This window comes from Orbicella faveolata, unplaced genomic scaffold (genome assembly GCF_042242905.1).
Source record: "Orbicella faveolata isolate gen_17 unplaced genomic scaffold, um_ofav_v1 contig_13, whole genome shotgun sequence".
Lineage (NCBI taxonomy): Eukaryota > Metazoa > Cnidaria > Anthozoa > Scleractinia > Merulinidae > Orbicella > Orbicella faveolata.
In genome coordinates, this window is record NW_028301540.1 from 12,151,974 (window position 1) to 12,172,984 (window position 21,011).

The 21,011-nt window shown below is 37.7% G+C and overlaps 2 protein-coding genes and 1 pseudogene across 2 annotated transcripts; all 3 read left to right on the forward strand.

The window, feature by feature from the left end:
- The first annotated feature begins 423 nt into the window (after positions 1 to 423).
- Positions 424 to 1,791, forward strand: LOC149115029 (uncharacterized; annotated as a pseudogene).
- Positions 1,792 to 6,001: 4,210 nt separating this feature from the next.
- Positions 6,002 to 11,608, forward strand: LOC149115030 (perlucin-like protein). The gene is made up of 3 exons (XM_089285628.1): positions 6,002 to 6,093; positions 10,677 to 11,081; positions 11,592 to 11,608. The coding sequence occupies exons 1-3, from the start codon at positions 6,021 to 6,023 to the stop codon at positions 11,606 to 11,608; spliced, it is 495 nt and encodes a 164-aa protein (XP_089141754.1). The 5' UTR covers positions 6,002 to 6,020.
- Positions 11,609 to 16,920: 5,312 nt separating this feature from the next.
- LOC149115031 (perlucin-like protein) lies at positions 16,921 to 19,124 on the forward strand. The gene is made up of 3 exons (XM_089285629.1): positions 16,921 to 16,990; positions 18,082 to 18,486; positions 18,934 to 19,124. The coding sequence occupies exons 1-3, from the start codon at positions 16,921 to 16,923 to the stop codon at positions 19,122 to 19,124; spliced, it is 666 nt and encodes a 221-aa protein (XP_089141755.1).
- Positions 19,125 to 21,011: the final 1,887 nt, after the last annotated feature.

Consider the following 21,011-nt stretch of genomic DNA (forward strand, 5'->3'; position numbering starts at 1 on the left):
ACAACGTCTCCTTCTCGCCTGATCATTAAACACCAATCACACCCAGGGAAATGTATTCTGTTAGCGGTAAACAAAACAAAATCCTCATCTTCCTTTATGCTTAATATTGCGGAATCTCTGTAGTATGTGTACGGAATTAACTTCCAAACGTACGGCTAACAAATTTGATGGATGATAACTACTCGTTCTAGCAGTGAAGTATATTTTCCCATGGCAAAACATTAACTCTCGACTGTGAGTGAATCAAGGCAAAGCGTCATTTAATCGAGATCACCAAGTGTCCTCACGAGGAAATTAACATACACTATTTGCTTGTTCGTTTTTTCTGTACAAGCCACTATAACCTGCATTTCAAGGGACTTTCTAGGTCTTACAGAAACATAACCAAAGTCCTCACAGTCAATTAATACACCGATTGCAAATATGGCGACGATAACACCAAAGCGAGGCTTTTCGGTAGTAACCGTTGGTAAGGGCTGGCTGTCTCTGTTTTCCTTGGAATTTTGTAACCTTTGCACTGAGGAATCGGATACTGAAATTGAGAGAAAAGCCCGTACGCGTTCAAGAATTGATGTCCTCGAAATATTTCAAAGTACATCTTAGAGGAGGTCGGCGGCGTTTTTACTAAAACCGCCTTTGCATTTTCATTGTTATAAATTTTGAATAAATTTTGAGGCCTTACGCGCCACTTGGCGTGAAGTAGTTAGCTGAAGGTGAATAAATTTTAAAACCGTTTAGACCTTCGTTCGTTTCATTATTTCCGCGCATCTGATGACAAATATAAGATAGGCGTCCTATATTTACTTCCTTTTGTACAGTGGAAGAGGTTTTTTTTTTTTTGAAAGAAAAAAAAAAATTCACCCGCAGTGGTGACAGGCGTTCAGCAAAATGAAAATGACCATCAAGGAAAAGGAGCCTCATCTGTTTAGACAAAAAAAGAGTGATTCAGAAAAGAATGAAGAAAAATTCCCGTTCTGCCTCCAAGAGAAGGAAATGGAGAAACTGTTGGACGATCTTCCCCCATTCACGTTCAATTCTATTGTGAAGCGTGTTAGAAACTCTGATAAAAACATTCAACATTCGAGCATGGTGTAAGTTTCTTTTTCTTTTATTGAAGCTCACCTCCACAATGTTTTAGTCAAGCACCACAAAGGAAGCAAGACCTTTTACATCAGAGCCCTTTGCTATCGAAATCTTCGGGAAAAATGAATCCCCACATAAAATTAGGTTAGCAATTTCCACTGAATAACCCTATGATATCCTTGCATCATCTTGCACCTGTGTAGCTGGATCTATGTGGGCCTAATTGATCTTGTATCTCACTACTACATGACAAAAAATAAATCTATTCTTGATGATTTGGTTTGTACGTCCCTTCCCCAGCAGTGGCATTAGCCAATGGTTCTGACCTCATCAGAACCATTGATGTACATGGTTTTTTAGAAACCCATATTAGACATGCCAGGTGGGGGGACCACTTCAGTACAAACTTCACCTGGCATTTCCTGTTCATTGTATCCGGCAGTGAAGACAGCCCCAAGCAACACAGCGATTGAAGGTCTTAAACAACCTTTAACCTTTAAAATGGACTTAAAAAAAAGCCCATTGCAAAAGTCGAACAAGAACGTTTGGCTCAATTTGTACATGGATACTGAGGGTGAAAATGTACCCACCAGAGTTGGACCTGCCCCCTTGGGAGGATATTTCAACTATCAAATAGCACCCACTGAAGGAAACTTCAAAGTTGCATGTAATGTTGACTTGCCCAAGCAAAGAAACAGCGAGAATTGAGAATCAGTGAACTGAAGATGCTGCTGCATAGAAAAAGGCTACTCGTGAGAGCAACTCGGTAAAATGCTGGGGAGACATCCCGTCGAATTTTTATTAGCCACACCTAAAACGAAAATAGGACGTGTGAACAACAACAGCAAAACAAAACACATAATTCTGACTGTAACGGTAAGTATATCAAAACAATAGAGATTAAAAAAAGTCTTCCTGCATTTGTGGTTGGAAGGCTGTGATAAGTGATCTTTCCTTCGTCCGGCCCTACTCGATATCCGCTCTTACAGCATAACGGCACGCAACAGTTATCAGGCATGTTTTACCACTCAGAAAATCACTCGTATTGGGAAGAAGTCAGTTATCAGGAGTAAAACTTTTAGTGAACCCTAAATACAATGAAATGCAAAATAACAAAATGATTTTGTAGTACTATAAAAACAATTCCCTTTCTGTACAGCCTCTGTATACGATTCTGAGAACCGAACGTTCATGAGAAAGCAGGATTCGAGACGTATCTTCCAAACTATAACTTCCGTTAAAAATGGAAAATTATTTTATTTTGATGGTATTGTTTTCCAATTACTCAACTCTGATAAAAGAACGCAGGATGTAGGCCTAAGTAAACCGTAATCCAACTGGTGCTGACTGGCACAAAATACTTGAAAACAGACGCGGCCAGCCCTTAGCAACAGAGTTGCTACCGAAAATCCTCGCTTTGGAGTGATCGTCGCCATATTTGCGATCGGTATATCAGGTTTAACGCTTTCTTAGCAAGATCCAACATTCATTCTCCTTCACAAACACATTTTTCATAATATTTCCTTGACTTAGCACTAGCGCTTGTAAGTATAATCGAAGTGTACTTGAAACTTACTTTCGTAGATCAAAGAGGCCGAAGTGCGCCGCCAAGTGTGGTCTACACCACACTTGAGAACACACTTGACCAAGAGGAAATGGAAACCAACTGAAAGCGATATGCAGCGTTGCTAGAATTCTGATGAACGGTCCGATAAACAACTTGCTTGAATTTCGTTTTCATAGGTAACCTAAACCATCGCTTTTTATCAGTCATCCGACACCAAATGCTCTTCTGCAATTACAAACCAGTTGCTGTGTCAAGTTCAACCAGCTCATTTCTTTGCACCCGAACAACTCTGTTGAACATTGAACGAGTCACACGGGAATGCGTTTTCTAGGTTAGCTAAAGCCCTACAGCAATTTCTTTGCCGAAAACCGCGTTGTTGAGCCATTCTAGAGAAATACAGAAGGTGTCATTTGTTCTGTTGTGTTGCTGCCATTGCTGTGTGGCTCTTAAGCAACAAAGCAACTGTATGCATTTCTTTACGATTTTACTGCCGGACAATCGCACTTGTGATATTTATGACTGATTTTACTGCAAAAAATGCTGAAAATACTTCAAGTAATATACTTTGTCATCAGGTGTGAAGCCAAGTTTTCTAAAGTGTGAGTTGAGATTTTCAAGTATACTTGAGTCAAGTGCTTACTTAAAATTAACTTAGCTTCTAGTCTGAAGCCAAGTAAATATCAGTTTGTTATTGCCATCTGTAACTAAGACTCGCAAACAATGACGTCATCGACACTTCATTTCCATTTTGTTGTGGGTGAAAGCATCTTATAAGCATCTCTCTCATGATTTTGCCTACTACACAGTCACACTTGTTTCAATAAAGTTTTCAAATGCAAATGATTGCTTTTATATGCTACAGATCAAATCGAGCCTTCCTAGCTAAACAGACCGACCCAAATGGTCCAGCATGACATCTGCCGATTCAAGATTACCTGATTGAGGAAACAAGTTATGGCTTGAATGAACTTAACAAGAAATGGATAATTCTAAAGTACAAAAGCAGCTGATAACAACAACAGCAGCAACAACAAAAACATTTATTTTTTTTCTCTTCCTTTGGCTTACAACGATAAGAAATAGTAAGCAATTCTATTACAGCATGAACTTTATACCATCCTCAAGTTGATAATTAGCATAGTGTAGACTATAACAACATACTATAACTGCAAATGAAACAGACACAATATAATTCATTGCTATTTGTTTAGCCAAGTCTAATGCTTAACAAATCTCAATTATCACTTTTTCTAGAAAATAAATTCTTTTGAACAAACCGATAGTTGGTCAAAGGTTTATTTTGGGACAGCGGCAGCCCTCGCGTCCTTTGATACCTTTGTACAGCTCATAAATTCCCTTAACAATTGCTTTCACGTTGACTTAAAAATGAAAATTTTGACAGACCTTCCTTTTTTAGAAAATTAGAGAAAAAAAAGGTTTCCTTTTTCTCCTAACTGATCAGTATTGTTAAATGCCGGATTCCAAGCCTTTACGGATATCGGCATTTTGTTTCGGACGGGCCTCTATTTTGCCCACGTCATTGTTACAGTATATAACACTGTTCTGCAGTTTATCCGTCAGGCGTTTTCTAATTGTAACAGAAACACACGCTCATGGCGATAAAACGCGATCTCGCGTTCTGTAGACGGATTGCTCTCTTTGCTGCATTTCTTCATTTGGTGTTAGGTGAGTTTGATTTTCTTGGCAATGCCAGCTGAGGTACATCTTTTTGGTTGAAGTATCGCAATGCAGCCGCGTATATAAATACTTTTCTGATTCGATCTAAGGCATATAGCCCAATCATGCTCGAAACATATCTGTTATAGTGTGTTTTCTCATCACATTAGTTATGATAACGTAAGATCGATCTTACGTTACTTGACAACTTTTATCTCAATGAGAAGGAAGTAACGAATTTTACTTCCTAAAGAGTGGTTGTGTGATTCATTGATTCAACTTTGATAGTTGTCAGTGATGTATCAGAGAATAGCCTATCTAATTGCTTGATCTAAAGGCAATAACACCAGTTTACAAATGTAATAAAGAATTGGTTCATGCTTAACGTGGGTATATCGAGTTATGGATGCACTCGGGAAGTTTGGAGAGCACAAAAGAAGTGTAAGAGCAACTCTAACATCTTGAGTGCTCTCCAAACTTCCCAAGTGCATCCATAATTCGATATGCGCACAGCTAAAAGCATGAATTCACCAATTCTTCATTAACATGGCGACAACATCTCGGGCGCTAACAAATGATTTATTTGTGATTGACTACAAATTTCTCACAATGCACGGTGAAGAAAAACAAAGGTCATTAGGATCTTAACACGTCACAATCAGTGGAGCAACGGTTGAGCGAAAACGCTTAACGTGGTTTCTAAAATTGTCAATGAAAAATTCGCTATTTGATACCTTTGTACAGCTCATAAATTTGGCTAACAATTGATTTCGCACTGACTTGAAAATGAAAATTTTGACGGACCTTCCGTTTTTGGAAAGTAGAGAAAAAAGGGTTTCCTTTTTCTCCTTAATCATAAGTATGCAATTGTACGGGTCCGCAAATGATCCCAGGACCGCAAATGATCCCGGATCGTAAATGATCCCCATATTGGACCGCAAATGATCCCGGTCAAAAATAAGGAATGGCATGGATTTATATCAGAGGAAGGTGAGAACATATATTAAAAAAATACAAAGTAAAAAATATGTTTTATCATTTTACAAAAACATATTCCTTAGTTGCTGTTTTGTTGTTCGAAGGGTATAGTTCGTTTTCACTGTCACGCAATAACAAAAAATTAGATCGAAAACCATTCAATGGAGAAAGCTAATAAATTGCGATGTACGTTGTGCAAGATAACTAAATACGACATGTCTCCAATGTAGCGTATCTTGCATTGAATCTGGTCATAGTTTTACTGAGAATTGCAAAGAAATGCAAGCCAAGTCGTGTTTTGATGATTGAGGGGTGCAATTCATAGCATCGCAGTTAGCAACAAAATTTAGTCGAAAGTATGAAAAAAAGCAAGTTGTAAGCCATTATAATTATTTAGTATTCACGTACGCTAATTCTCTATCCACACTATTCCACCATCCATGCCATTCCTTATTTTTTGATCGGGATCATTTGCGGTCCAATATGGGGATCATTTCCGGTCCTGGATCATTTGCGGTCCAATTTGGGTAACATTAGCGGTCCGGGATCATTTGCGGACCCGAATATTGTTAAATGCTGGATTCCAAGCCTTTACGGATATAGGCATTTTGTTTCGGGCGGGCCTCTATTTTGCCCACGTCATTGTTACAATATTTAGCACTGCACTGCAGTTTATCCATCAGGCGTTTACTGATTGTAATAGAAACACACGCTCATGGCGATAAAATTCGATCTCGCGTTCTGTAGACGGATTGCTGTCTTTGCTGCATTTCTTCATTTGGTGTTAGGTGAGTTTGATTTTCTTGGCAATGCCAGCTGAAGTACATCTTTTTGGTTGAAGCACTTTAAAAAGGATTCCAATTGAAAATAAGCTTATATCGCCGAGGCAACTTCTTAATTTTCATAGCAAACGCAACAACAAAAGTCACTTACCGCAAGTTGGCAATTCAGTTCGGTCAGTGTAAATCTTCCTGGCAGGCAGAAACTTGCAGCAAAAGTTGTGAAGACTGAACTGAACTGATCTTTTCGGTAGATCAACGAATCAACCACTTTTTCCCGCTGTGTTTACCGTTTTGTAATTTCTCTTAACACTCAGGCACGTTTGATTTCTCTCGTTCATCACCTGACCAAATCATGTGACTTTACTTGCGCGGCTGCACAGCATCACATCGCGCGAATTTTGAAACATGATTGAAAAGTTCTGCAGTCTTCAGAGTCAATTTGTCGGGTACTTTCGCCTCCTTTTTATAGCGCTCGTTAGCTTTCGTTCACGGCATTGTTCGGTAATATTTCACCTCCTTTCTCTAGCCCTTGACTCGCTATATTTCACGGGATTGTTCAGTACTATTTCGCCTCCTTCCCCAGTGCTGGCCCGCTCTTTTTCGCGATCTCCTTCGCTACTTCTTTGCCTGTTAATTCTTCTGCTTTTTTGCTTCGGGGCAACCCTATCTTAAAAATATTAGATGAACCTCCGCTATCGTTTGTCGACATAACAAATAGAAATGAGTTTTCTTTTCTTTAAAAATCCCGCCAAGAAAAATGGCATTCTTCCGCTACAAACCGAGGGTGCATGTTTCTGTCAACCTATTAGCTGGAGTATGGCCGCCATGTTGGGCAACTCCGCCGCCGCCGCCGCCGCCGCCGCCGCCGTCGTCGTCGTCGTCGTGCGTACGCGCCCACGAGCAATACCGCTAGCCATGAAAACCATGAGAAAATCCATTCATGGGTTTCCTTGTCTTTCCCATATGAGTATGGGGCTCCGCTTGGCGGCCCTTCAGGCCGCCGGAGCTCCGCTAAAATTACAAGGATAAAATATAAACTTGCTGGTAAACAGCCACACATCACGCAAAGAACTTGCTGGTAAACAGCCACGCCACACACAAAGGACTTGATGGTAAACAGCTACATAACAAGACCTTGCTCGTAAACAGTTACGTCATATTGTTAGGGGACGACCTTTGAACTTTCAGGGGCTAACGAGGAATGTGTGAGCGATTCAAGTTGAGCATGAATTTTATTTATTTTCGGACCCTAAACGCTCAAGATATATCTTTCTCAGCCCTTCATGGATCATGATTTTCTTTTCTCGTTTTATCAGTATGTATTTTTTTTTGTTCTAAAAGTAGCCTGGATGACGTTTTCAACACAACTACTCACCCCACTCCCCTCAGTAGAACATTTTGCATAGCTTGATCAGCCTGCCAACCAGCCATCCAGCCTCCGGCCTGAGGAACACCTCGCTTGTCGGTTACCTAGGTCGGACATAGCATGTCCTCCAAAAAAGCGTAGTTACGTAGTTGTGCATCCTTTGAAGCATAATACTTGCTTGAGTTTTTGAACGGAAGCAAAAATCTAGCCATGGTTCATCCAGGGGTATAAAAGTAGCCCTGGATTCAGTCATTCTGGTTAGTTATACGGGTATTCAGCATTCCGTTCGATCAATCTCATGCTCAGTCGTTGTTTAGTATACGGAAATTCTTATCAAACCTCTGGTACGATCATTTTTATTCATTTCGGGAAGACATAAAGTGCTTTATTTTGCCCAATTGGCAGTTGTTACCACAGTAGTCTTCCTTGTTTTAAGAGAGTTCGTTCAGTAAAAGGCGCGCGTTGATGGTCAGGAAGGCTTTCGTGTTCTCTTTTGGGCAAAATCTACAGGTTTACCAGGGAATATCATATGCAGTCAATTAAGCGAGAACTTCTTGGCCAGCTGAGTTTGCATGGTTGGTACTGTGACTAGAGCAGCATCTTTGATTTTGGTTTTCTTTCGCTTTCGTTTTCATTTTTGTTTTGAGTTCAGAAGGCGCTTTTCTTAGGACGGGCCTAAACTATCCGTCAAATTGTACAGTTTTTTAATGGTTATTTAAAAACTCAGTAGAGTGCAATTTAAGCGCATTAGATCATATACCCATGTATTCTGCGCTATAGAAATAATAAACTTATGTTATGTTATGTTTAATTTGGTCTGAAATCATATGCTTGATTTAATAAAAAAGAAACGAGAGTTCGATTTGAAATCACGAGTATGATTTCAGACCAAAACTGTATGACACGAAGTTCAATTGCCACTTTATAACGTCCATTTTGAAATCACACGTTTAATCGCTCATAGTAATTACAGCAAGTTGTTCAGTAGTGATATTTTATTGTTCCACCTACAGTTTGTTAAAGAAGCAAAAGCCGGAAATGCTTTTACATCTTATATGCTAAACGGTAAAAGATGCAGTTTAGAGCAAAAAAAAAAAAAAAAAAGAAAAAAAAAATAGTTCAATAAATTGAGCTGGCTTTCAAGCAATCTGATTGGCTATTTTAAACAAGCCTTGAAATCCGACTGGTTGTTTAGTTTGAGTATTTCATCCTCATTGACTGGGAAAAAGATGCATGCGATTTAGAGCCAATCAGATCGCAAGGATCACTGGTGATTTCAAAATAAACGTAATAAAGTTTTAAGACTCAATAGAACGGATCAGTGTTTAATCAGCTTTTTCAAGCACTTCACTGTAATCACTTGAATTTAAAATTTACAAAAGATCCAATATTTCATCACAACAGTGAATTAATTTTCCATCAAGTCCTTCAAGTGAGCTTAATTAAACTGCAAAAATTGACTGGATTGATGAAGTCAGAATTGGACCTCTGTTCTTCCCTTGAAATATCTCTAGCCCTCTATAATGATACTTGTTGAGCAAAATTTTTTAGTTAGTGCACCGAGCTTTAAAATTTGTGAGGTATAATCATAACCTGTACAATCCATTCAATATCCAACGACATTCGACCAAGCCACAAATTGGCGATTTTGCAAAAAGAATATGCATTAATTTGCCTTTTTTGTCCCTCATGGAAATTTCCCATCGACTACAAAGGGATTTGACTTCTGGTGAAGCCACACCTTTATTTAAATTAGAGTGGTTGGTAGCTCGATAACAAAAAAACACACACCTGCTAGACAGTACATCATAACCATTACTCAGAAGGACCTTAATACAATGTGAGTAAATGAGTACATGTGCATTATAGGTTACCTAGAGACTAGGGCAAGCCTGAAAATTACTTAAATTTGTGAGGTACAATCATAACCTGTACAAAGCGTTCAATATCCAACAACTCTCTACCCGTCCACAAATTGGCAATTTTGCAAAAAAAATATGCATCAATTTACATTTTTTGTCCCACATGGAAATATGCGTGTCGAATTCCCGTCAACTGTAAAGAGATTAGACTTCTGGTGAATCCTGGTTGGCTCATTCGCTGATAGCTCGACCACACCTTTGTTTAAATTAGGGGTGGGTGGAATCTGGTGAATTCATCAGGTATTCTTTTTACCTCTTCTCCCTTTCGGTAGCCTGCGAGCAGGCTCACGTTGGAGCGAGACGAGAAAGTGAGCCTGCTCTAATCTCTGCAAATTTTTCATTTCCACCCCGGAAACCGCAGAAAAAATAAGCCAACTAATTTTCACTGGAAGTACGAACTTTGGCAGCTCAGAATTCTCGGGAAAATTGCAAATATTTTTTCATAACAACATGGAGGCCTGATATCCATTTTTGATCAACTTTTGCCGAATAAAAACCGTCAGAGCTTATGACTGGCGAGGACATACACTTCATTCCAGGGGATCTTGCTTTGGTATTTTGTTCTTTGATGATGCTGGTAATCGGGCAAACGCCTTCGTGTTGTTTTGTTGCCTCTTGCAATCACATACGTTTGTTATATTTAATTCTTGCCATATGAAGTCGGCAACACAACAAGTACGTCTTGATTGATTAGCATACTTTCAGCTGTATTTCCTGCTCCCTCTTTGGTTTGAAATTTAACCAGAATTATTAAAACATCAGTAATGCGCTCCTCATCAAACATAATGGATTGACAGTTTTCTCGCATTTTCCGCTTTTCGACCAATGGTATTTAACTTCACTCAGGCGAAGCAGAAATGAAAAAATTTCAGAGATCAAGGCAGGGTCACTTTTCCCTCTTCAACAGACTCCTTCCCGCCGGATCGCTTTGCCCTTCGCCCCTCGCGCGCGTGACTCAACGGTGAACCTGCTCGCCGGATACCCTTTCGAAAAAACAACAACAACAACAACAAAAACCTATTAGGTAGTACATCATAACCATTACACAGAAGACCTTAACACACTGAGAGTACATATACATTATAAGTTGCCTGAAGACTGGCGCGAGCCTGAAAATTACTTTATTTCTTCTAGTGCAACCCAAGAGCATATAAGGCATTTGTTCCCTAGCTCTTCGTTTGGTGATAAATTTGAGCGTTATTAGTTGAAAGACGGGAGGTGCTGTTCTCCATTCATGTACTGATACCCATCTCTTTTGACTTAAAGTTAACTGAGTTGTGTTTTGAAATTTGTATTCCAAGCCTTAGATTGTCCAAGTGGCTGGTATGGATATGGCAACTCTTGTTACATGTTTGTTATCCAGTCCTCGTCAATGCGAGGTCTCAATTGGGAAAATGCTCGCAGAGACTGCCTTGGTTATGGTGGAGACCTTGTTAGTGTAGCAAACTACTCAGAAATGAGCTTCGTTTACGGTAAATCTTCAAAAGTTTGGAATCAGTATTACTGGATTGGGCTCAATGATCGACGCAATGAAAGCTCATTTGTTTGGAGTGATGGTACACCTTATAATGCCTCAGTGTATAAAAACTGGTTTTCAGGGGAACCAACTAATCGCGCTGGTGAAGACTGCGTTGTGTTGTATAAACCACGCTGGAATGATTTAAACTGTGAAACGGAGTATGGCTATATCTGCGAAAAACCCAAAGGTAATTTGAAACTACATATCATTCACAGTATGGCATCTTGGCCTTGAATACAGAGGTACCTTGTAGATACTGTAGGTTAAAATGTATTTCGGGTCAGATTGATTTCAAGGTAAGTTTCAAAGGAAATGAAAGCAGGACTGTGTTTGCATGGTTTATTCAAGAAAGGAACGTATGTCGGTATGAAGCAGCCACATGGAGATCGGGAACTTTTCGTGACTTAAGGGCCAAAGAATTTGCTTTAAGGAAACAAAATCACTCGGGTATGAAAACCTATACTGAGCGTTTTGCTTAAGTGTCTGTAGCTGGATAATGTGGGAGTTACCGATGGTGGAGAGGGGAGGGGGACTGATGGAAGAGCTGCATGACAACTTATAAATGTGATAAAGAAAAAAATTTTTTTTCTTCTTTTCACAATGTACATTTTTGTTAGGACCTCCTATGCTTAACGTGACTCCTGTTACCCCTTTAGTCACATCTGGTGAGTTAATTATTTTGTGTACTTTTCTTCAGGATATATGGTTCATTAACTTCAATAGAGTGGCCTTTAGATAAGTCTTTTTTTATACTATATTTTTCTTATTAGAAAATATCAATCAAGTACTTAGAACTGTTAATCTATGATTGAGCTTCAAAAAAGGGTATGGCATGATTAATTGCGAGTCACTAAAAATGTGAGCCCGATGTTTTGTGAAAATGTGCTGTGTGATAGAAGTGTAACACTTCACAATTTTGTAAAGAACGCGTCTGTGTGTTATGTAGCTTTTTTGATACAAGAAGAAAAAGTGGGTTATCCGCACGACTGCTAAATACGAGCCAATCTATTCATTTAATTATTGTTTCTTTTTTTTTCACGTCCTTACTCTTTTTCACTGTAGTTTTTGTATCAGTGTGCACAGAGAATTGATAACATTTCCATTACTGCATGAACTTTAGAACATCCTAGAATTGAAACTAAAATAGACACAATATCAATCTTGCTTTTTATTTAGCCAAAGAGGATGCTTAACACAAATCTAAAATAATTATTATTTATGAAAAAATATATATTTCTAACAAATCTAGAAATAAGTCAACGGTTTATTTGAAGAATTTTTTTCATAACGACTTGATAATGGTATTTTTGACTGGACCTTCCTTTTTTGGATAAGTAAGGAAACAACGTTTTCCTGTTCCCCTAACTCATAATTATTGTTAAATGCCGGATCCCAAGCCTTTTTGAATACCGGTGTTTCTCGTAAGACGGCGTGATTTCATAATCGAACGAGAGTTCCATTTAGAATAACGGGTATGATTGCAGACGAAAATTGCATTACACGAAGTTTAATTGCTACATTAATTATCATGTTAATTTTGATATCAAACCTTTAATCCCCGATATATTGTAAATACTGGCCTTTGGTCAGTAGCAATATTTTATTGCTCTACATACAGTTTGTTAAAAAGGGTAAGTAGTTTTACATCTCATATGCAAACCAGAAAAAAATGCAATTTAGAGCAAAAAATAGTGCAACTCAAGAATAAATTGCGCTGGCTCTCAAACAATTTCATTGGCTACCTCAAGCAGGTCTTGAAATCTGATTGCTTGTTTAGTTTAAGTGTTTCATCCTCATTGCCTGGGAAAAAGATGTGATTCGTGAATAAATCTCACTGCTGAGAACCAATCAGATTGCAAGGATCACTGGTGATTTCAAAATGGATGCAACAAAGTTTAAAAATTCAATAGAATGGATCAGTGATCCTTGCAATGAAAGGTTAGGGATAATTCTCAAGAACATGAACACGTAGGCTCCCCAAGAATCGATTGAGGAAATATATAACCGATCCATTTTATAAACATTCCAACAACTTTTGGGTCCTTTGGTAAATTAAACATTTCCCGAAAGTCATTGGAAGATCAATCAGGAATGAGTTAATCACCTTATTCAAACACTTCACCAATCACTTACATCGGAGTTTCACAAATGTACAATTATTTCATCATAACAGTGAATTGGCATTCCATCAAGTTCCTCAATTGAGCTTAATTAAACTGCAAAAATTGACTGGATTGATGAAGTAAGAATTTACCGGTTACTTGAACATAAGCTTTAATTTGGTAAATTATTTCATCATACGCGTTACCTTGAGGCAGAGTTGACAGAATTATGTAATCCGAAGAGAATTTCTGAAAAAATAATAAGAAGTTAGGATAATAGTTGTACGAGCTTAGTTCTTCCAAGACAAACAGCAATAGTAAACTTAGCTTATATTTACATGCTCAGGCAAGGGAAAAGTTAATTGGACCTTTTTTTGTGCTCTTACAGTATCTCGAGCTCTCTATAATAATATTTGTTGTGCAAAATAATTTAGCTGGTGCAACGTACCTTAAAGTTTTTTTTTTAATTTTTTTTATTCTTTTTAAATGCTACTAACACTGCTTACAATACAATATTAATGTAGTTACTTACACTACCTACAAAAAACTTATTACTTACGCCACTTACGATACTAACACTTACTCTATACAATACGCATACTCACGCTACTAACAATACTAATACTTACACTGCTTACAATACAACATAATTAGATTACTTGCCCTTCTTACATTTCTAGCACGGTAAGATCATACCAGTTTACTCCTGTCACTAATGTACATTCCGAGTTGCAATTACAGAAAATATGCATGGTATATATATATATATATATATATATATATATATATATATATATATATATATAAATATATATATATATATATATATATATATATATATATATATATATATATGCGCCTTGTTTCTTTTCCTTTCATTTTTATTTTCGTTTTCAGGGGACTAGGGTCGAGTTGTCAAGAGATTACAAAAGAGGCAACAGAGGCTCCCACTTTTTTAAAACGATTGTAGTTGTATTTTTTTCCATTTCATAGATATGTTTTAAATACAGTAAGAAATCATTTAGTTTTGGAGAACATTTTTTCTGTCTACATAGCCAAATGTAATATTTAGCATTTAAGCAGCAGAAGTTAATTTGGAGTTTATGTTTAGAGCTATCCGGCCTTAGGCCCAGTGCTGTATCAGGCTCTAAGGGTGTCTCCTTGGCAATAACTTGGCAAGACTGTAGCCATACTTCAAAATTGTTCCAAAAATATTGAGTTTTTGGGCAAGCCCAAAATAAATGTACAAGTTTCTCTGTTTCTCTTTCGCAGAAAGTGCATTTCTCGCTATCGACGAGACCAATTTTTTTCAAGAAGTTGTTTGTTGATATTCTTCTATGAAGAAATTTAAAATTGAAAGTTATAAGTTTTGTGCTCTTTGTACATTGAAAAGCCATTTGGTAAACCTTTTTCCAGTTGAGCTCTTGTTTTGTTGTGAGAGTGACGTCTTCCTGCCACTTTTGTTGACTTTGGTTGGGTGGTTCACTTTTTCCTGATACAAGTTTCTTATATACTAGTCTACTAGGTTTTTTGCTTTTTAAAAATTTTGACAAGAAACTTTCATGTTTAATAGAGGTTCTGATGTTATGGGGTATATATCTTTGAAGAAGTTTTATTGAAGAAATGATTCCAAGAAAGGTTAAAGGTCGGGCTGTCAGGTCATGTATAGTTTGGAAAGCAGTGAGCGAGAGAAACTTTCCGGAGTCATCCATTAAATGTTCTACTTTTGTTATTCCTTTGAGGAACCATTCTTTAAAAAACACTGGTCTATTCCCAACTCTTATTAGTGAATTATACCATAAGGGCGATGACCGAAAGTGATAGTCTGATACAATCTTTTCTTCATAATTGGCTTCTGACCAGATTTCAAGAATTTCTTTGAAAAAAGGATCTGATACTTTAATAATGTTACGACTGTCTTTTATGTTTAGATTTCCAGTTAGTGTTACTTCACCTCCATATTTTTCAAGTTCTGAGTCAAAAAATCTTTTCCAGCTTCCATTGTTTTCCTTATCTAGATACTTCTTTATCCATGTGGCTTTGAGAGATCTATTAAAGGAGGTTATATCAATCATTTTAAGTCCCCCTTCTGAGTAATCATTAATCATTACCTTTCTTTTTATTTTGTCGCCTTTGTCATTCCATAAGAAGTTGTAAAACATTACATTTATCTCCTTTATTGCTGTATGATTTGTTTGCAGAGGAGAAAAAATATATACCAGTTGTGAAGCTATGAGGCTTTTTAAAACAGTAATTTTACCTAAAAGGCCAAGTCTGCGAAGTTTCCAGCATCCCAGAATCGATTTAATTTTTTCTATTTTATCTTCGTAATTCAAAGATATAGTTACATCAGGGTCTGTTGACAACCATACCCCTAACGCTCTGACTTTTTTTTTTGGCCATTTGAAGTCTTTTTCAGGGCAAAGTTTAAAATCCCAATCCGCACTTGCACCGATCCACAAAGCTTCTGTCTTTTTGCTGTTAAGTCTGAGGCCGGATATATCACCGAAATAGTCTATTATCTTCAAAGATTCTAGAAAGGATTCTTCGGAGCCGTCTAAAATAAGGGTCGTGTCATCTGCATATTGGCTAAGTTTAATTTCTTTGTCCTTTACAATTATGCCACGGATTTCTTTTTTTTGGCGAATTGCATTGGCGAGTACTTCCACAGAGAGAATGAATAGATACGGTGACAGAGGGCAACCTTGCCTGACTCCCCGGTTGAGCTCAAAGAAATTACTTGCCCATCCATTGTTTCAAATACAGCTTTCGCTGTTGCAGTAAAATACTTTTAACCAGTTCAGCAGTGATGGGCCGAAACCAAAGTATTGGAAGGTTTTACGAATAAAGGGCCACTCTAGGGTATCAAAGGCTTTTTCAAAATCAAGAAAAAGGAGCAGACCCGGCATATTGTTTGCTTTTGAAAATTTGATGACGCTGTCTATTAAACGAATATTTTCTCCGATGAATCTGTCTCTAATGAAGCCGGTTTGATCGTCAGAAACAAGTTTTGGCAGGAAAGTTTTGATGCGGCTTGCAATAGCTTTTGTTGCAATTTTGTAATCGCAATTCAAAAGCGTTAAAGGTCGCCAGTTCTTTATTGAATTAAGGTTAGCATCCTTTTTTGGTATGAGCTTAATAATGCCCCTCCTTTGTGATATTGAGTAACTTTCCAATTTCGTAGGAATAATTAAAAGAGTGTATCAAAATTTCCGCCACGTCATTCCAAAACACTTTGTAGAATTCGCAGGGGAGACCATCGGTTCCTGGGGATTTATCTGTCACCATACTTTTCAGCGCTTCTAAACATTCATTCTTCCTTAATTCGCCCTCACAGAGAGATTGTTCATCGTTATTTAAAACCTTTTTGTTTTCTTGCTGTGGAAAGAAGAAAGCCCCTTCTTGGTTGTCAATAGCTACATTAGAACTGTAAAGATTTTGGTAAAACGATTCACATTCTTTTAAGATCTCTTTGTCTGTACAAATGAGGTCGTTGTCATTGACTTTGAGCTGGGTTATTGTTCCTTGTTTACAATGTCTCTTTTCCAGATTGAGAAAGTATTTGGTATTTTCCCACCTTCATTGTACCATTGAGATTTAGATCTTAAAATTGCTCCTTTTGTCCTGTATTCTATTATTGCCGTCAGTTCGCGTTTCTTTGTTTCAAGGTCCGACCACACTTGTTCTCGTCGAGTTTCGTCGCTACTAAATTCAGGAAGACGTTTTTCAAGAGTTGCGATTGCTTGTTCTATTTCCTCCTCTTTTCTAGCGAGTTTCTTTTTCTTAGAAGTTCCATATTTCAAGGACTCCTCTCTCACTTTCAATTTAACCATTTCCCATAGTAAATTAGGGTTAACAGTATCATCTTGCACGTATTCAACCTTGGTTTGTTTTATGATTGATTTTATCCGATTAACATACTCAATGTCATTTAAAAAAGAGGTGTTAAGTTCCCAAAAGCCTCGTCCTCTTTTGTTAGAATGCAGCGAGATTTGTAATGTAATCATGGAATGATCCGTTTTGTATCCTGGTAATATGTCCGCACTGACGGTGTTACAAAATGTAGTCTGATTTACTAGGAAAAAGTCGAGCCTACAGCGAACTTCAGGTTTCTTTTGTCGCCACGTGAATCTGGAACTCTCAGGGTTTAAAACTCTCCATGCATCTATTAAATCCTTAAAGTTGGTGAGGTATAATCATGAACTGTACACAACATTTAATATCCAACAACATTCGACGTTTTTCTTTTGTATTAGCCCTGCAAATATCATATATAATTATCTAATGGCAGAACAGAGGGTACTGGAATTGAGGATGTTTTGGTGGTTCTCCCAATAAAGTTCGGAAAGTGTTTAATTTACCAAAGGACCCAAAATTTGTTGGAATGTTTATAAAGTGGATCGGTTTGAGATTTCCTTACTCGAGTCTTAGGGAGCCTTCGTTTTCATGTTCTTGAGAATTATCCCTAACCTTCTTTGAACCTAGCGTAGATCTGCGTGGAGTATTTTTTTTGAAACTAAAAGATAGTGATTTGCTTGTGATGGTCTTGTCCACATCACTCCCCAGTTCTTGAATAAGAATGAAACAACTGAGAACTTGGATCAGTAACTGCAGAACACCTGGCGAGTTACATAATTATAATATTGAACTTAAATAACACCACTTTTTAAAAGTGAATATATGAGAGATCATATATTTGAACTGCGGAGAAAGATATAAAGACATGATTGATCATCGCAGTTATGCACACAACTTTAGCACTTGGGAAATTAAAGCCTGAAAAAAAATCAGGCCTGAACGGGATTCGAACCCGTTGACCTCTGCGATACTGTTAAGACGGTAAAATTTTCATGCATATAGGTGTACTATTATTACGCAGAAATTTTTTGCAACTCCTGGAAATTTGAGTGCCGAATTCTTGTCAGCTACATGTTTAAAGAGATTTGGCTTCTGGTAAATCCTGGTTGGCTTGTAAGGTGACAGTTCAACAACACCGTGGCTGGCAGCCGGTGAATGTATCTCAAGACCAGTTGTATGTATGACCATTTGAATGTATTTCAAGACCATTGAAATTTCTATCTCAAGCCTTAGATTGTCCACGTGGTTGGGATGGATATGGCAACTCTTGTTACATGTTTGTTATCCAGACCTTTTCAATGCGAGGTCTCAACTGGGAAAATGCTCGCAGAGAGTGCCTTGGTTATGGTGGAGACCTTGTTAGTATAGCAAGCCAATCAGAAATGAACTTCGTTTATAATAAATCTTCAAAAGTTTGGATTCCGCATTACTGGATTGGGCTCAATGATCAACGCAATGAAAGCCAATTTGTTTGGAGTGATGGTACACCCTATAATGCCTCAGTGTACAGTAACTGGTATCCAAAGGAACCAAATAATCAGGGTGGCGAGGACTGCGTCGAGATGTATGGAACAAGTTGGAATGACTTAAACTGCAAAACGGAGTATGGCTATATCTGCGAAAGACCCAAAGGTAATTTGAAGGTATATATCATTCCCAGTGTGGCATCGTGGACTTGACTAGAGAGGTACCTTGTAGATGCTGTAGGTTAAAATGCATTTAAGGTCAAAATGATTTCAAGGTTAGTTTACAGGAAACGAAAGTGTGAGTGCTGTCGGTTTATTTCAAGAAAAGAACCTATGTCGGTTTGAAGCAGCCACATGGGGATGGGAGCTCTGCGTGACTTAAAACGTCGGCCAAAGCATTTGCTTTTAGGAGAGTACAGTCACTAGAGTATGAAAACCTATACTGAGCGTTTTGCTTAAGTGTCTGTAGCTGGATAATGTGGGTGTTACTGTAGGGAGAGGAGAGGCGGGGGGGGGGGGGAACTGGTGGAAGAGCTTTACGATAACTTCTAAATGTGATTAAGTGCTAAATGTTTTCTCTTTTCTACAATGTACATCGTATTTTTTTTGTTAGAGCCTCCTATGCTTAACCTGTCTACTGTGGTACAACCAGTCACATCTGGTGAGTCAATCATTTTGCGTACCTTTCTTCAGTATATATTTATTATTAACTTGCATGGACTGGCATATAGACAGGTTTCTCGTTTTGCAATATTTTTCTCATCGGTAAATATCAATAAAGTGCTCAGAACTTTTAATCTCTGATTGAACTTCAAAAAAAGGTATGGCCTGATGACTGACTGCGAATCAGTAAGATCTGAGCCTGATGTATAGACTATGTGATGTGTGATAAAAGCATAACACTTAAAAATTTGAAAAGAATGCGCCTGTAGAGACTTCCGTCTTTTCCAAGCTGGCTTTATTTTGCAGAGATTTTATGGTACCCCAAGTATGCCAGTTTACAGAGTTTTTATGGTGATCCGAGTATGTCAATTTACAGAGATCTTATGGTGCTCCGAGTAGGTCAATCTACGGAGATTTTATGATGCGCTACTATCATGGGAAAACTAGCATCAGATATTCGTGATAACTTAAGCGAATGCTTGTCGGACATATTTTGTATCTTGCCAAACAGCTGTTTGTTAAATACATTTTACATGATAAGGCTAAACGTGTAAAATCTTTAAAAGTGGTAGATTTACAAACATTCTTAGAAGATTTTGTAAAATCTGTAAATTATGAGTCTTATCCTCTTATTCTAGCGCAGAATTATGTAGCTTTTCTGTCCCAAGAAGAAAAACTTTTGCGTCTGCACGACTGCTAAATGCAAGCCAATCTATTAATTCAATTATTGTTCTTTTTTTTTCACTTTCTAATACATAGGTTTAGCCAAGCCTAAAAGCGGAACTGAACTTCTGATTGCAATAAGTTAGCCATAAACGAAAAAGAGGATTTGTTTTTCTTAGAATAGAAAATCCATAAAATGATCAGTTGTGAGCATGTAATAACCCCTTTCACGGTTATATTTGTCATTTGCATTACAATGTAATCCAACGTGGATGTGAGGCAATTTCGGGCTGAAACTACAAAATAGCCCGAAATTGCCTCACATACATGCTAGATTTTATTGTAATGCAAATGAGCAAAGTTAATCGTGAAAAGGGCTATTGTTCGGTGTGCAGTTTCAGTTAAAATTTGACTGTACCCAATAAGCGTAACCAATTTTTCCAAGTTTGTAGAAATTAAGGACGTTCGCTCGAAATTTTCAAGTAGATAGTTCTTTTTAAAATTTTGAGTTACTTACTTTGAGTTTAAAAACAAAAACAAAAAATTGGGGTCACCAACTTCGTCTCAGAGATAAGGCGTATGGAAAACTACCCTGATTTTGAAAAATTGGCGCACGTAATTTAACATGGTCTACAGGGGTTTATAGTTAAAAATATCGAAGGAGAGTCAACGGAGGAAAAGGATCATAGTCATGTTTTGTAGAAGTGGGCCTGTTGCGTAAATAATTCCGAATGTTACCAACGTTTTCACAAAACTTAACCCTTCAAGAGGCATTTGAAACCGTCCTAGATATAAACGAAGAGATAAAAAGAACGGAATTCGATGATGCATTTTGGAAAATTTCAAACTTCCAGTCGATTGATTTTCTTCATTTTATCGTTAAACGTAGAAAATCGGTAGAAAAAATGATTCATCAAAAGAAAAATAGTGGTCACCAAACGTCCAAGATCTTTAAATCCAGGCAAAGCTATAGCAATAGTAATCTGCCCTATAATATCATTGTTCATTATTTTTTATAATAAACCAAGCTATTCTCGCGTATTGATTGGTTCTCGCCTATGATCTAGTAGAGGACAGACGCATGATTTGATTGTTGGCACAGTTTGATTCCAGGAATTAAACTTGAAAACATCATCAGTTTAAATAAACACATAAGCTTGAGTTTAACCTTGTGTTCCAGTCCGTTTTAGAGCACAGTAACGAGAAAAGTAGCGCTCACTACAGCTCACGGCCAACTGTATCTCGGCTATAACGTGTTAGGGGAGTATGATTTCCTCCGATTTCTTTTGCAATGCAAGATGCAGTACATACGTTTTCGTTAACACATCCCAATACACTCAGGGGACCTGTGTAAGTATATAAATA

Bases quoted from the DNA above. Each gene is read 5' to 3' on its own strand.
- LOC149115030 (XM_089285628.1), top strand. From the start codon at position 6,021: ATGGCGATAAAATTCGATCTCGCGTTCTGTAGACGGATTGCTGTCTTT. The intron at 6,094-10,676 runs GTGAGTTTGATT...TTGTATTCCAAG, and splicing joins ATTTCTTCATTTGGTGTTAG to CCTTAGATTGTCCAAGTGGC.
- LOC149115031 (XM_089285629.1), top strand. From the start codon at position 16,921: ATGTCATTTAAAAAAGAGGTGTTAAGTTCCCAAAAGCCTCGTCCTCTT. The intron at 16,991-18,081 runs GTAATGTAATCA...TTCTATCTCAAG, and splicing joins GTTAGAATGCAGCGAGATTT to CCTTAGATTGTCCACGTGGT. The intron at 18,487-18,933 runs GTAATTTGAAGG...TTTTTTTGTTAG, and splicing joins TATCTGCGAAAGACCCAAAG to AGCCTCCTATGCTTAACCTG.